Source organism: Mizuhopecten yessoensis, unplaced genomic scaffold, assembly GCF_002113885.1.
Source record: "Mizuhopecten yessoensis strain PY_sf001 unplaced genomic scaffold, ASM211388v2 scaffold10225, whole genome shotgun sequence".
Lineage (NCBI taxonomy): Eukaryota > Metazoa > Mollusca > Bivalvia > Pectinida > Pectinidae > Mizuhopecten > Mizuhopecten yessoensis.
In genome coordinates this window covers 94,471-111,039 of record NW_018408440.1, presented here as the reverse complement: position 1 = coordinate 111,039, position 16,569 = coordinate 94,471, and the positions used below count along the sequence as shown (strand labels likewise).

General features: G+C 33.9%; 1 protein-coding gene across 9 annotated transcripts in view; it reads left to right on the top strand.

Annotated features, from left to right (window-relative positions):
• The first annotated feature begins 4,037 nt into the window (after window positions 1-4,037).
• The window catches only part of LOC110459778 (interaptin-like), an 80,650-nt gene continuing 68,118 nt past the window's right edge, over window positions 4,038-16,569 (top strand). For all 9 annotated transcript variants that reach the window (XM_021512214.1, XM_021512206.1, XM_021512207.1 and 6 more), the window contains exons 1-3: window positions 4,038-4,216; window positions 12,999-13,124; window positions 16,252-16,444. In XM_021512214.1, the coding sequence (XP_021367889.1) occupies window positions 4,187-4,216; window positions 12,999-13,124; window positions 16,252-16,444 (349 nt within the window). In that variant the 5' untranslated portion in view covers window positions 4,038-4,186. The remainder of the gene's footprint in view (window positions 4,217-12,998; window positions 13,125-16,251; window positions 16,445-16,569) is intronic.

Genomic DNA, 16,569 nt, shown 5'->3' with positions numbered 1-16,569 from the left:
CTATTAACAGAAATTGTAATTGGAAAATGTTAAAAACAAATGACCACGCCCACTTTGACAGCATTGTCGTATTGCTACTGTTCCATAGATAAGAGTAACTACTTTCTCAAAAATATACTATACTCTGTTTATCTCCTTGTCGTTCCTCGTCACTAACATTTTGAATCTTGTTGGTATGCTAAAGTGTACTTGTGTTAGTGTAAAGGTGATGTATAAAGTTAGACAAGATAAAGTTTCAACAAACTTGATGGCAATTGCAAGCAACCCTACACTATCGACCTTAAAATAATTACGCAATAAAGAATTGGTTCGTTATCACACTATCATATCTTTTAAATGTATAACAAATTTTAAGCAACAAAGACATGTACAAACAATTACATTAATCGAAAGTATGGTCTAGTGTCAGAAATGGGTCAGAACAAAGAGATGTCCATTGGATGCGTATAAGAAAGTTTTATATATACGCAGAGAAGTGAAAGCGTCCGTGTGAACAATACAAATAGTTTTAGGGCATCTACTCCTTTATTAGGACACAAATGTGAAACAATTAGACATGTCACAAAATACGAAATTAAGAACGGTATTTAATAAAATTAATACGGTGCTAAAATGATACGAGAATAATTAGTGAGGATTACATCTAGCACTGCTTCAACAAAGTACCAATGTTGATTCTCTGACTAAATCCCTTTAAAATGTAATTTTACTAAATAAGTTTTTTTCTGTTGATATCCTTTCAAGTAATATATATCAAAATAGATTTGAGTAATACAACTTAGATAAACTGTTATTTTGTATAACTTATTGATTTTTTTTTATATATTTTTTATCTCCTATACATTACCTGTAAATAAAATGTATCCAGTTTTAGAAGACTGATAATGACATGTTTTGTCATTTGTGAAAAAGGTTTTTATTATATACATGTATATACAATTATTTATCATGCACTTTCTTTTAATTTTCTAGGTTTATGACACTATTGTATCTGTAATATACTTTAATAATGAAATGAGGAATATCATTAGTATCAACGATAATGTCAAAGAAAATGTTGAAAGCCATTTCTTCACTAAATATTGAAAAGATGTTTCTTTTGTTGAGTGTGGAAAAGAAAAGTACAAATAAAATTTATCTAAGATAATTATTAAGTAACTATGAAATAGGAAAATACATGAAACAACAAATGTTTAGTGACTAACAACACTACGTAGTTGAAAACAAATACAAACAAACTCAAACTTACAGGAATAATCTATAAAATGGTAGGAAAACAACGTACATTATAGTATTACATCCACACACTACTTTCTGGATAAAACATCAATTCAATTTGAACCCTCGAAAAAATGTTGTCAAAATACCCTTACAATATATTTTCTAATGGAACTTCTTTAAGGTTTTAAAAAATGGCTTTAGACTACATTATCAATGTCCTCGTCATTTGGTTGAATGTGACAACACGTTTTCAGCCAAAAAGTGCAAAGAAGTTGCAAGATAAATTGAAAAAGAAATTTAATAGGATTTCCATGCCTAACTTGAGAATATCTCAAATTGGTCTGGTTTTCAAATCAGATGGAGGATGCCGACTTATAGTACACCTCTCACAACCCCGACTGGAAGTGTAAATGCTTACATCGATCAGGAATTGTGTTCTGTTTGGTATTGAACTTTTGACCAAGTGGTAGAGATAGCAAGTATACAAGATAATGGTCTTAGGTTTAGGAAGGTGAATATAACCTCCAGATGACTTTGAGCAGTAAAACTTTGAGGAAGGAGAACATTGTAAATTGAAAACTGCCTCCCATTGGATTTCGATATACTGCTCTATTTTCGATATTTGTTTTTCAATATTTTTTGAATGGGCAGTTCAAATGGCTATTTGGACGATTTCGACTCTATGTTTGACAGATAACTCCCAATTAGTGATTGTCAGCAACTGTAGAACCGGTGGATTCTTTTACAGTGTGATTAAGGAAAGGAAATTGATAATGTTACAATATTTAACTAGGTCAGCTCCAACAGGTAAGAAGATGTGGTTTAATGCGTTTGAACACGTTAAATGGAACAAGTGATTTGTCGAAGTATTTGACTTTGTTGACATTAAAATTTTGGCATTCACAGTGGGTGCTAGCGCGGAGCTGATGATATTAGGATCTTAATTTAAAGGGAACCAGATATTATCGGCTAGGCAAGAGCACTTGAAAGGCAAGGTCATCATATTTGACATTTTATTTTAGAGCTTGACACAAAACAATTGTCTTTTAACATTTAGGGAACAATGGATCGTTTTTAGAACTGACAATATGTATCTGGTTGTCATTATAACCAATCAAACACCACTATCTGGTTATATAATGTGTTTTGTTTGGGAATTAGTTGATAGCACGACGCAAAGCAAGAAGTACCAATGGAGTTACATATTCTATTTCGCAAAAATAGTATAACAGTTCCAGACTTCATTTCCCAAGAAATAGCGATTTGGATAAAACTGCTTTTCTAGCTGTTTTTTAGCAGTTGCTATCAAAGTGAAGTTGGCAGATTGACTAAAGCATTTTTGTCCCAATATTTTAAGTTCGTTTTATGCACTTTCCTAACCGCAGCACAGGTATTGTAGGGTAATATACAGTGGTGTCACAGCACAGGTATTGTAGGGTAATATACAGTGGTGTCACAGCACAGGTATTGTAGGGTAATATACAGTGGTGTCACAGCACAGGTATTGTAGGGTAATATACAGTGGTGTCACAGCACAGGTATTGTAGGGTAATATACAGTGGTGTCACAGCACAGGCATTGTAGGGTAATAAACAGTGGTGTCACAATTTTGAAAAAGCATCAAGTTCAGAACTTAATGATTTCACCAGTTAGTATTGGTAAATTTGTATGATTGGTTCTGAGACTAATTGATATACACCTATTGCATGGATCAGGTTAAAAGAAATGACAGGAGGCTGTGGCAATACACGCCATTTATAAAAGAGTCTATTAATAGTATTTAATGTGTTGCCGATTTTCATTGATACCTGTGATGATAGTCCCGTGCCAAACGGTCGACTTAAAATAACAACTCATATTTTCGTGGCTGAGTTAATTTCGGTATCTAAACAAGCTGAATGACTGCAATCAACTTTTTAATTACATACACCATATCCATTAAATCGTTTTAATAAATTCATATAACGCAACGTTGTACATTACATAGCCTATCTTACCAGTTATCGACACATCGGTATAACTCGGGAAGACGGAAGTGTGACTTCTCTCGAGTCTCTGAAAACTGCCGTAAAAAATACCGATAAGTGCCGAGGTGTCCTAGTGAAAATGCCGAGGTGACCCCAAAACAGTACCGAGGTGTCTCGAACCGTAAGTGCCGAACTCTCCAAGTGCCGAGATGACCTGTTACCATATGTAATATCTAAGAATTTAGTTCATTATATATCCGTTAATTCAATGTTGTTTTTTCCCCATTTTCATATGAGAAAGAACCGTTTTTTTTTTATATTAATACTGGTTTTATTCGGGTTTTAAATAGAGAACTCTTTTATCAAGAAGATTTATGAAGAAAGTGAAATAGAAATAGACGGAATTCATTATGGCATTAAAAAATATATAAATAACTAATGATACTATTCGAATTTTAACCATTATTTTCTTTAATGCTGGGAATTCAGTGTATTTTAAGAAAGGGAAGAAATGACTGAAGAATTTAACTTCCAAAAGTTGTAATGCAATATACACTGTATGGGCAGAGATATGTAAAGCCAGTACATGTATCTGATATGGGAGCTAACTCCGGGCACCTTGCAGGTCTTTTATTGGTAAAAAATCTATAATTATGTCAAGAGCTGGTACTGAATTCTTTTGTGCATAAATACGATCAAAACATATATATGATAAACATGCAGGGTTAAATTGATTATTGAACAGCTTTGTTTTTGAAAACTTTACAAAATAATTCAGAACTATATTTTGTCAATTATACTCTGGACGGAAGTGCGTATGAATTCTATTGGATACTAGATTGTTTGAAAATGGCGACCTCCGGAGGCGTAGCGGGGCTCGTGGACTTAATTTCGTATTAAAAATGTCCAAATAGTGCAGAATGTGGCGACAAAAACTCATGACATCATGGTGATGCTTATTTATTGAGTTTCTTTGGATTTTCGTGTAAAGTGAAAGAATGGCGTCACCAGAAACACCCGAAGCGATGGTAAGTTGACGTCATGCAAAAATATGTCGAAGATGTTTTCACACCTACTGGCAAACAATGCTTTTGTCATGCATGATTGATCATGTAATATGCACTTGCATAAATAAAGCATAAACTTGTATTGATTTCAGTACGCTCCGTTACATAGAGATTTGTCTGCACATAACTATATATATAAGTTCGTGTCATTTCTCCATTTGGCTACCGCTTTTTTAAATTGTTAAATTGCCCGTCTCGTTCCGCTGTCCAAACATGTATTGATATGCTCTACACACGGAACTCGGGCTAACTAGGTTGGAAATAAATCGGTAATCTCTGAGCCCTAATCGATTAAGTAGGTACAGTAAACACTCTCTGTCTGACTAATCTGAGACCTGAAAGTGTTCTGGCTGATATAAAGCATGATCACACATGCTTTTGTCAGTGAAGACGAACCGACAGTGTGATCCATTACCGTATCAACATATCACCATTTATTGTAGAAATTAGTTTATACAAAATGTAATTTGGTTTTATTGCACATTTTGTGTTAAGATTGATTGATTTCCCAGAGTTTGATCACTCTTTTCATTGAATTTGTTAAAGTGTTTTCCAATCCTTTATCTGCGATCTATAATAGAGGTAATGTATTTTACCATTTTTTTTTCAATTAAGAGACCGCGATAACGACAGATATAGATTTAAATATAAATTCAACACAATTATTGGCACATATGGGATCATGAGACAAATTTTGAAAATGGTGGTGAAAAAACTCAAAATCTTTTAGTTCTAAATGTTTAAAATTCCATTAAAAAATGCATCTTGTAATTCTAAAGTTCATTTACATTAAAACATTAATTTTACCCTTCAGCAAATTCAGGTCTATTTGTGATAAAATCACTAATAAAGATGTGTATTTCTTCACATCGTTAATATTGTAATCAGTGTTTATTTAAGCAATTCATTTTTAGCAAATGTTATGGTCTTGTAATACACATAAAAAACTGGTAGGTACAAAATGTAAGATTTATATATATTTCTTTCAAATAGTCAGGATCCTGTGCCGTGGTTTGCTTAAATATGATACAGGGATGTGATTACAATAAACACTGAGCAAATGGTCCATTGGGTGGATTTTAAATTCTAATCTCTGGTGTGAAGCTTGTCAACTGTTTGATATTGGTGCACCAACTAACAATTTGTATCGTGGATGTCCCTGTAACTGAGTTGATAGCAGTGTTTTGTGATCTCGATAAACTGAAGGAAAGTTTTGAAGCCACTTAGGCACTAAAAGTGACTGGTAAGTAAACCATGTAGACAAACACTGATATAAAAACAGTCCGGCAATAAAACAATAACAATTTAGAGCTATAAATAAAGTTTATATTACCAGACACTTGAAGCCCTCAAAATTTCAATCAAAAGATACAAAAGTAATTTTGCTAATCACTTGTAATAAATTAAATTAACCTTGAACATATTATATTCATATTAAATTGATCATTCCCCTGTGACAAAGTTAACGTTATTTACTGTCTGCAATGAAGTTAAGTGGCCATGGAGCAAGTTTAGTGGAATCAGAGTGTCCTTGTAACTGTCTGTCCTAAATTGTATGCTGGCCAATATGATCAGTACCTTAGAAAAGTGTGCCTCCGCAATAATTTTTTTATATCAGTGACTTTGTTGGAGTAATGTCCTATATATGTACCTTTATCTATTGGTGATCTATATAGTCACCTGTTTTTATTTTTCGAAAAAATATTTTTTGTTTCAATTGAAAACACATCCTGGCTGTACTAAGTTGGTCATGTTGCGTGACAATCTAGGGTAGGAAGTAACACTAAACAGACATTCTTTTAAAGTTGTATTTTAACCCCACCTCCCCCAATTGTGCCCCGTCAAAAAATAAAGGGTTGGAAAATTATAAAAAATATAGTAAGTTTTACACATTGCAATCGTTATTATTAAATCACACAAAAGAATTTGAAAGTGTGAATCCTAGTTCACAAACCTTATTGCTGAAATTGCTTTTAAACTTGTGCAGGTGCACATACATGTTTTATATGGATTCCTTTTGTGTTACATAACAGACTTCATAGTGACATTTAACCACATAAAATCTCTTTTGTGGAACCATTTATTGTGGTTGGGGACTTTATTTTCAAAGGGGAAATTGTTTCAATATCTGTTCTTATATATATATATATATATACCTACCAAAGGATGAGTGTCTTCGGTATTAATAATTTCAAAAACCTTTGTTGTTTTTCTACCAAAATGTCAGAAACTAGTATAACACAAATAGCTGTTTATCACAGACAAATTTATAATATCAAAATGTTTATTCCCTGTTAAGAATCACAGCCACAGATAAGAGTTGATATTCTATGTTTATAACCACATACATGTACTCTGATTGCTGTTGATATTCCATGTTAAGAACCACAGACAGATTTCGAAAATGATCACTGATAGTAATTTGCGTGAACATATAATATCACAATTTTCAGTAAACCTTGCTAATTATGTACTGTCATCACCACAGACTTAGGTGATAGGTTGAGGGAAAGGTTCACTTCTCATGGTTTGCCACTTATATTTAACATGCAGGAACACATTTATTTTTCTGTAACAGTATACACTTTGTAAAAAAATGATTAAAATTATCATCTGTCATGTACATATTTAAGGTAAGCTGTGTGATTTGACATGTGGCGACAGATTTTCTATTGAATTTTTATCAAATAATGCTCTGTGTCTTTTGAAAAAAGTGTTTTTATATTTTTTATCACAAAGATAGCAAACTTAATTAAATCATTTCAAAAATGTTCTCATACAATTATATTATATAACATTTAATTTCAAGGTTGTTGCGAGTTTGTTAATTGTCAGCGCAGTCTTTCTAGATTTACTAAGGTTATATAAAAGGAGACAGATTATCAAAAAATGCTAAGATAATCAGGACTGTACCATTATAGAATAAGACATACAATTACACGTTAAATCTGTATGTACTTGGTGTTACATTGCATGCTTATTTCAATACAAACCTAACAATTTTATACCAAGGAATATTTTAAAATTACATTTTTTTTTTGTAAAATGGATTTAATTTTACGATGTTATTTTTTAGCTTTTTGCCCTTTAAAATTATATGGTACCCGCTTACATCATATCTGTTTTTGTGTGAGAGCTTATATTCCCAAATCATTTTAAGTACCGGGTACTTTGTAATATAATCTCACAATTTTCAAAATTACCTTAATGTACCTGTGTCAGAAGTTAATAGTTTTTGTGTGTTTACAAAAAATATATTTCATTGATACCATTATTTCATTGAGATAGACCACATTACCGTTAAAAAGGATATTTTAACGATTTATTATCATTACACGAATTTGGAAAGAAATTTTATCTTTAAGATATATTTGTCAAAATTTCACTGTACTGGATCATTCTGTATTATATGTATTAAAGGATGTTTTCAACACATTGAACAATTGGACAGCACTTATTCCTGTAAATCTGTCTTAGTAATTTTTTCTGTTTTTTTTTTCACCAAATAATGGCCTTTCCCCCATAATATTAAACTATTAATTCCACAATTTTCAATAGCTGCATATTAAAAAAAAAGCGTTAAAAAACATGTAACATAATGTAAAATTCATCAAAGTCACATTTAAAAATGTTATCATATATTTTTTTCACTTAAAGAATAAGGTAAAGGACACATTCACTTGAGAAAATTGCTATGTCTTATCCTAGGTTGGGAAATTAGCGTAGACTACACGTATCTAGAATTGTTCCTTAGCGTAGACTACACATATCTAGGATTGTTCATTAGCGTAGACTACACATATCTAGGATTGTTCCTTAGCGTAGACTACATGTATCTGGGATTGTTCCCTAGCTTAGACTACACGTATCTAGAATTGTTCCTTAGCGTAGACTACACATATCTAGGATTGTTCCCTAGCGTAGACTACACATATCTGGGATTGTTCCTTAGCGTAGACTACACATATCTGGGATTGTTCCTTAGAGTAGACTACACATATCTAGGATTGTTCCCTAGCGTAGACTACACATATCTAGGATTGTTCCCTAGCGTAGACTACACATATCTGGGATTGTTCCTTAGCGTAGACTACACATATCTGGGATTGTTCCTTAGCGTAGACTACACATATCTAGGATTGTTCCTTAGCGTAGACTACATGTATCTGGGATTGTTCCCTAGCTTAGACTACACGTATCTAGAATTGTTCCTTAGCGTAGACTACACATATCTAGGATTGTTTCTTAGCTTAAACTACACGTATCTAGAATTGTTCCTGAGCGTAGACTACACATATCTAGGATTGTTCCTTAGTGTAGACTACACATATCTGGGATTGTTCCTTGGAGTAGACTACACATATCTAGGATTGTTCCTTAGCGTAGACTACACGTATCTAGGATTGTTCCTTAGCTTAGACTACATGTATCTGGGATTGTTCCTTAGCTTAGACTACACGTATCTAGAATTGTTCCTTAGCGTAGACTACACATATCTGGGATTGTTCCTTAGCTTAGACTACACGTATCTAGGATTGTTCCCTAGCGTAGACTACACATATCTAGGATTGTTCCTTAGTGTAGACTACACATATCTGGGATTGTTCCTTAGCGTAGACTACACATATCTAGTATTGTTCCTTAGTGTAGACTACACATATCTGGGATTGTTCCTTGGAGTAGACTACAAATATCTAGGATTGTTCCTTAGCGTAGACTACATGTATCTAAGATTGTTCCTTAGTGTAGACTACACATATCTGGGATTGTTCCTTAGCGTAGACTACACGTATCTAGGATTGTTCCTTAGAGTAGACTACACATATCTAGGATTGTTCCTTAGCATAGACTACACGTATCTAAGATTGTAAATGTTCCTTAGCGTAGACTACACGTATCTAAGATTGCTCCTTAGCGTAGACTACATGTATCTAGGAATGTATCTAGGATTGTTCCTTAGCATAGACTTCACGTATCTAGGATTGTTCCTAAACTTGATATAAACCCTGGAAAGACGTTTTATCATATACATTTTGGTTTTGTATATGAAAATAATTTAATAAAACCTGTTGACACCCAATGAAAAGTAGAGGAGGCTTATTAGCAAGCATGGGCTTAACTTTGGCAACATACCGTACTAAGCCTTATCCCAGGTAAAGTACTGATACTTGTTGAAATTCTCACTTAAAAGGGTAAAAATGTTGTTGTTGACATTCAAGACACCTTTCTGGACAGAAGTGCTGAGGGTGTGAATTTTAACAGGTAAATCACAGTTCTCTATTTATTATGGTAGTGAAATTGACTCCACACAGTGAAGGTTTTAAGCCCCCGGTATGATTAAGTGGACCTTCTCATTCCCAACTAATCCGTCAATACATTGACAGGTCAGAAGGAATGTCAACACAGCCAGCCTGTCTCGAGACATCTTTGCCTTATCCAGCTGGTTAGTCCTACCCCGAGACCTTTCCTTGCAGATTGTTACCAATGCCCAATTAGATATATGTACATACATACCAAAAAAAATAAAAAAAATACATGTATTACTAGTCAGCTTTGTACAGTTTTGCGTATTGGTTTGGGCTTTGTGGGGAAAAAAATGTAGTTTCTACTCAATTATCATCAATATATATATATAAGTTCTTTGTTTCAAATAAAATATTGACTTTAACTTAATGTTATACATGATACAAAAATTGTTGATTTTGGGTAATGAGTTTTACAGGTGCTTGAACAATTCTCAAACTACAGATTTCTGTTGCTAACTGTATAAGTGAAGGTGATTTTATTTATTGCTATTTTTTCAAAAATCCCTTTTTTATAGTACATGCATGCACAGTGGTACATACATTATTTGATACATTTTCGTCATTTTGTATTTTTGATAAAGTTACACGTGAGGAGATTTAGTTTGTATGACTTTGTACACATTTTTATACGCCCGTCAAATTTGACGGAAGTATTATGGTATGGGGTTGTCCGTCCGTCCGGTGTAAACTTTTGTTTGTCCGGCAATCTCCTCCTTCATTTTTCGACCGATTTCTTTGAAACTTAGTATACCGGTACATTATAATCATGATATGAAATTGTGTCCCCCTTAAAAGAATTTTGATTGGACAATTTTTCCAAAAGTTATTGCCCTCTGTTCATTTCAGTATTTTATTTTTGTCCGAGGATCTCCTCCTACATTTTTTGACAAATTTCTTTGAAACTAAGTAGACTAAATAATCATGATATGTTGTTGTGTTTCCTTGAACAGAATTTTGATTCAACAATTTTTGCAAAAGTTATTGCCCTTTTGTTTATTTCAGTATTTGATATTTGTCTGGCAATCTCCTCCTACCTTTTTCAACGGACCTCTTGGCATTCGACGGGCGTTATTGTTCCGCCCCGCGATACTCTTGTTATAATGTGTAATTGCATGGACCTGTTTCTTTGAGTTGTTGTATATTTCAGAGTTCAGTTGACTATAATTTAATCTTATATAAGGATAACAACCTAATCAACGATCAACCACATCCACTGGCATAGAAGTATTAATGTAAAAAACGCACCAGTTTATTTCTAGATCTAGTTATAAACATTTTTTTTTTAGGAAGGACTCCTTGCAGTACTTCATTATAGGAAGACGGGAGATATTTTGTCACTTTAAACAATTCAAATCTGAAGATTCTAAATTTCATTTGATTCATACAATAATGTGTCCTGGATACTCCAGGGGTTACACTCACTTTCGCTCTCTGCACCCCTGTAGTGGGAATATGTCATAACACAATCGAAGGCTGTGCGCCATGTTGAGGATGACTAGTTTGATCCTTTGATGTAAATCAAAAGAATCTGTAAGTTGCGTAACGGCTGAATTGACAGGCTTTGCAGCCGGTTGTCACTCGATCCTTTGAAATCTTCTAAGGACAGTTATCAGCCTTAGGATTGGTCAGTTTTTTTTACCTGACACTAATCAAATTGCTTATAGCCGGGTGCTTTCAATTTTGCCATGACATATAACATGGGTGCACAGAGTGAAAGTGAGTGTAACACCTGGATTATTGAGGATGACAATAATGAACAATCAAGACATGCAAAGAAAAAGTATATTAGGAATATCTGTTTTTGCAAGTTGTCAAATTATCTTAATAGTTTTGAAGAAAAAGGCATCTTTTTATAGAATATTTGAACCTGTCAACAGACCTTTAACAAGGAATACAAATCCCTGAACAAACTCGACAGGCTTGCATATACCGTTGTGTAGACTGTTATAATGTTGTGTACTTTACTCATTACATGCTGGAGTCAGACCGTTATTCATAAACCTGAATGTCAGTGGTGTGATCAGTAGCTTGTTTACTGATCTCCAGGAGATTAGTCCTTGTCAGAAATTTCAGCACCTTAATACCTATGTATGTGTGGCAGGAATTGCTGTCCTTGCAATATAGATTAATATAACAGCTAACATATCATCCTAACTCACACCCACCTCCCTGTAAATACCACCCACCTCCCTGTAAATACCACCAACCTCCCTGTAAACATCACCCACCTCCCTGTAAATACCATGCAGCTCCCTGTAAAAACCACCCACTTCCCTGTAAACACCACCCACCTCCCTGTAAACATCACCCACCTCCCTGTAAACACCATGCAGCTCCCTGTAAAAACCACCCACTTCCCTGTAAACACCCCCCCCCTCCCTGTAAACACCATGCAGCTCCTGTATTGATTGCTGCTATGAATACGGTTGTTTGTCAAGTGAATGATGGGGCAATATGTCTCGAAACAAAAGTTGGAGAATCTGAGATAAGGGCGACATAAAGTGAAGCATGAAGTTATACAAGACTTAACACAGAGAGTGCATGTTATATGTAAACATGTAAACTCACAACACTTTTAAATACCTTATCATTTTATGTAGAAAAAAATGATCTGTTGCACCCTGCACCCTTACTAGCAAGAATGCTGTATATTTTGAGCCACATGCTGCTTGGTTTGTAGTCATTAAAGGTGTAACAGTCAGACTTAATTGTGCTGTCGTGTGTCGCATTACAGATCAGTCTCAGATACAGTCCGTCTCTGAGATCAGAGAAAGTGTGCAAGCAAGCATGCAGGAACATTTGTCGTTGCCATCATTAGATGATTCCTTTCCACCACCATTTACCATACAATCTATTGGGATGGCACAGGTTTACATCAATTATTTATCAATGTATATTGATAACATCTGGCACAGATCATGTTACATGTATATTGAGATCATGATCCATCTCGCACCAAAATGAAGTGTTGGGGGGAAAAAAAAAAAATCTGGACTGGAGATATTAGGAAAGAATTCGGATTCTACATTTGTTGTACTTGTAATAATTTAATATTTACAATAGGAAATTAGTGATAACATATTGGTTATAAATGCTCAAGAAATGCTAAATTCAAGTTTAATTAATCTTTTGCAGATAAAAATATGCAAAGGTTGCAATTGAATTAATAGAGATTCCGTATGAAATGAAATTTTGAGCAATCAATTATTCAACCTTCACCAGTAAAATAAACCTTTGTTTATATAAAAATTCTATAACATTAGCAGGATACAAATATAATGTATTTCAAAACTTAAAGGTGTACTTTTGACATGCCTGAAAAACTTTGAAATGTCACAAAACATTTAGTTTATAACTCAACATATTAAAAATGCTTAAACGTACAGAAAATAAGTTATAACCTTAGATTTTTATTAAATCAATGTTTACTGATACAGGAGCTGGAGAGTCCGGAGGATATCCGAAGGGAGATTGACCAAAAACTGGAGGAGGACGGCATGTCACACGACTGTACAGATGAGGATAAACTCCTATTGGTGTGGAAACTTTACCAACACACAGAGGTAATTAGATACTTAATGGGTCAGAAACATAACCAACACACAGAGGTAATCAGCTACTTAATGGGTCAGAAACATAACCAACACACAGAGGTAATCAATTACTTAATGGGTCAGAAATGTTCATAACAAACACAGGGAGGTAATCAATTCCTTTACAGGTCAGAAACTATACCAACACACAGAAGTAATCTATTACTAAATGGGTCAGAAATGTTAATAACACACAGAGGTAATCAGCTACTTAATGGGTCAGAAACATAACAAACACAGGGAAGTAATCAATTACTTTACAGGTCAGACACTTTTCCAACACACAAAGGTAATCAATTACTAAATGGGTAAAAAACTTTACCGACACACAGAGGTAATCAATTACTTAAAGGGTCAGAAACATAACCAACACAGGGAGGTAATCAATTACTTTACAGGTCAGACACTTTACCAACACACAGAGGTAATCAATTACTTTACAGGTCAGACACTTTACCAACACACAGAAGTAATCAATTACTAAATGGGTTAGAAACTTTACCAACACACAGAGGTAATCAATTACTAAATGGGTCAGAAATGTTACTAACACACAGAGGTAATCAATCACTTAATGGGTCAGAAATGTTACCAACACACAGAGGTAATCAATTACTAAATGGGTCAGAAACTTCACCAACACACAGAGGTAATCAATTTCTTAATGGGTCAGAAATGTTACTAACACACAGAGGTAATCAATTACTTAATGGGTCAGAAATGTTGCTAACACACAGAGGTAATCGGATACTTAATGGGACAGAAATGTTACTAACACACAGATGTAATCAATTACTTAATGGGTCAGAAATGTTACTAACACACAGAGGTAATCAGATACTTAATGGGTCAGAAATGTTACTAACACACAGAGGTAATCAATTACTAAATGGGTCAGAAACTTCACCAACACACAGAAGTAATTAATTACTTAATGGGTTAGAAACTTTACCAACAAACAGAGGTAATCAATTACTAAATGGGTTAGAAACTTTACCAACACACAGAGGTAATCAATTTCTTAATGGGTCAGAAATGTTACTAACACACAGAGGTAATCAATTACTTAATGGGTCAGAAATGTTACTAAGACACAGAGGTAATCAGTTACTAAATGGGTCAGAAACTTCACCAACACACAGAAGTAATTAATTACTTAATGGGTCAGAAACTATTCCAACACACAGAGGTAATCAGATACTTAATGGGTCAGAAACATTACAAACACAGGGAAGTAATCAATTACTTTACAGCTCAGACGTTTTACCAACACACAGAGGTAATCAATTAAATGGGTCAGAAACTTTACCAACACACAGAGGTAATCAATTAAATGGGTCAGAAACTTTACCAACACACAGAGGTAATCAATTAAATGGGTCAGAAACTTTATGGGTCGGAAACTTTACCAACACATCGAGGTAATCAGTTACTTAATGGGCCAGAAACTTTACCAGCACATCAAGGTAATCAATTACTTATAGGGGTCAGAAACATTACCAACACAGAGGTAATCAGTTAATTAATGAGTCGGAAAATTTACCAACACATGGAGGTAATCAATCAATAAATGAGTCAAAAATTTTACCAACACACAGAGACCTGTAATCAATTACTTAATGGGTCAGAAACTTTACCAAAAACACAAAGTTTATCATTTAATTAAGGAGTCAGAAATCTTTACCAACACACGAAAGTCATGGTAATGAATTGAAAATATCATAATATGTGATTGATTTGGATCTTTAATGCAAGAGTAATTTGAGAGGTTTTAAAAAAAGTTAATACAAATCTAATTTTGTCTTTTGTTGAATCACTATGACCTGTAGTACATATGTACAGGTCTTACACATTGTTATTGGTAGATTTATCAAGTTATTTATGTCGAAACTGGCCCACAATAGAGAAATGAAGACAATTCTATGTGCCACACTGGTATGAAATGATACACAATGTTTGACAGTAATTGGCTTTAGGTTTGTGCTAATTTCAGTTTTTACCGGTCATCAATAACGGCAGAGTTGCTAACAACTACCAGTGTATCTAACTACCATTATTCCCAACTAGGCTTTTATCACCTTAATTCTCTCCAGTTTGTTGCTGCAATGAGTATCAAGGACATTTGGATTGTTCAGCAATAATAAGCATCAACAAAATTCTGTAATAATAACAAAATAAGTAGAGCCTAACTTAAGGCAGCGTTGAACATAGAACACAGTGAGTGACTGGTTAAATTTTGTATTCACTTTAAAAGGATTCTGATGAATTCCTGACCCCACCTGTTTAAAGCGACTTTATTGGACATAAATCATAAATATTGGATATCCTCTTTCGTTGTAACGTGTTTAAACAAGTTGAAGGATACAAAAAGTTCTCAAATTAAAATATTGAAAAAAAAAAAAAAAATGCAGAAATATGATATTTTTGTTCTATTAGTTATATCCTTTTGTACAACTTCTTCCTCTATATGCCTGACTTTATAATGAGCTGTTATTCATATATGGCAATATTAAATGCCACACATTTTCCTATATACCTCATTGGTTGAATCATATAAGCATGTGGAGGTCAGTGATTTGTGGCACTGACTCAGTGTTATTATTTGTAGAAAAATTAGTTTAGTATTGACTTTATGCCGTAATTTTGATTGTAAAATGTCACAATACTCTGTTCCAAATGCAATACATCCTCCTGATCATTTTGACCTCAACTTCGTCTCGGTTATTATAACTTTCTCAGGTCTATATAACCACATATTCACCTCAAGGCAAGTCCATAATTGATAAATATTGTACATATGTACATGTCACTAGATCCTGGAGACTGTTAATTTCATGCTTTCTGCTGATACATCTCTAAGTTATGTGTAATCTGCCTATTCCAAAAATGAACTCATTCATTCCAGAATTTTAAAAATGAACTATTCTAACATTTGAAGGGTTAAAATGTGTCTCCAGGGGTGACTGAGTTAAATGTTTTTCCTTTATATAGTTACAATAAACACAGTAATTGGCTTGTAAGTTATTCAGCAATCTGCATTGCATAAAATGTAATCATTATCAAAATAAATCATAAACAATTGTCTGGTTTCCATCAGGCTACCCTGCAAACTGCAATCGAGAATGAAGAAAAGTTGAAACTTGCTCAGACAGCAGAAATGCAGGAAGTCGAAAACTATGTGGAACACATACGTCACCTATCAGATGAAAGAGAGGCTTTAATCCAGGAGCTAGAAACTGAAAACGATCAACTAAAAGGAGATATCACACAGCTGAAGCATGACCAGAATGGTAAGTTGAGAGGTCAGAGGTCACTTTGTGGAAGGATATCTTAGAGATTCTGTATTTCACCTTATCCTGTAACATTGGAAGATATTGCTATTATGGAGTTTTTTTCTGTTATTCACATTTACTTG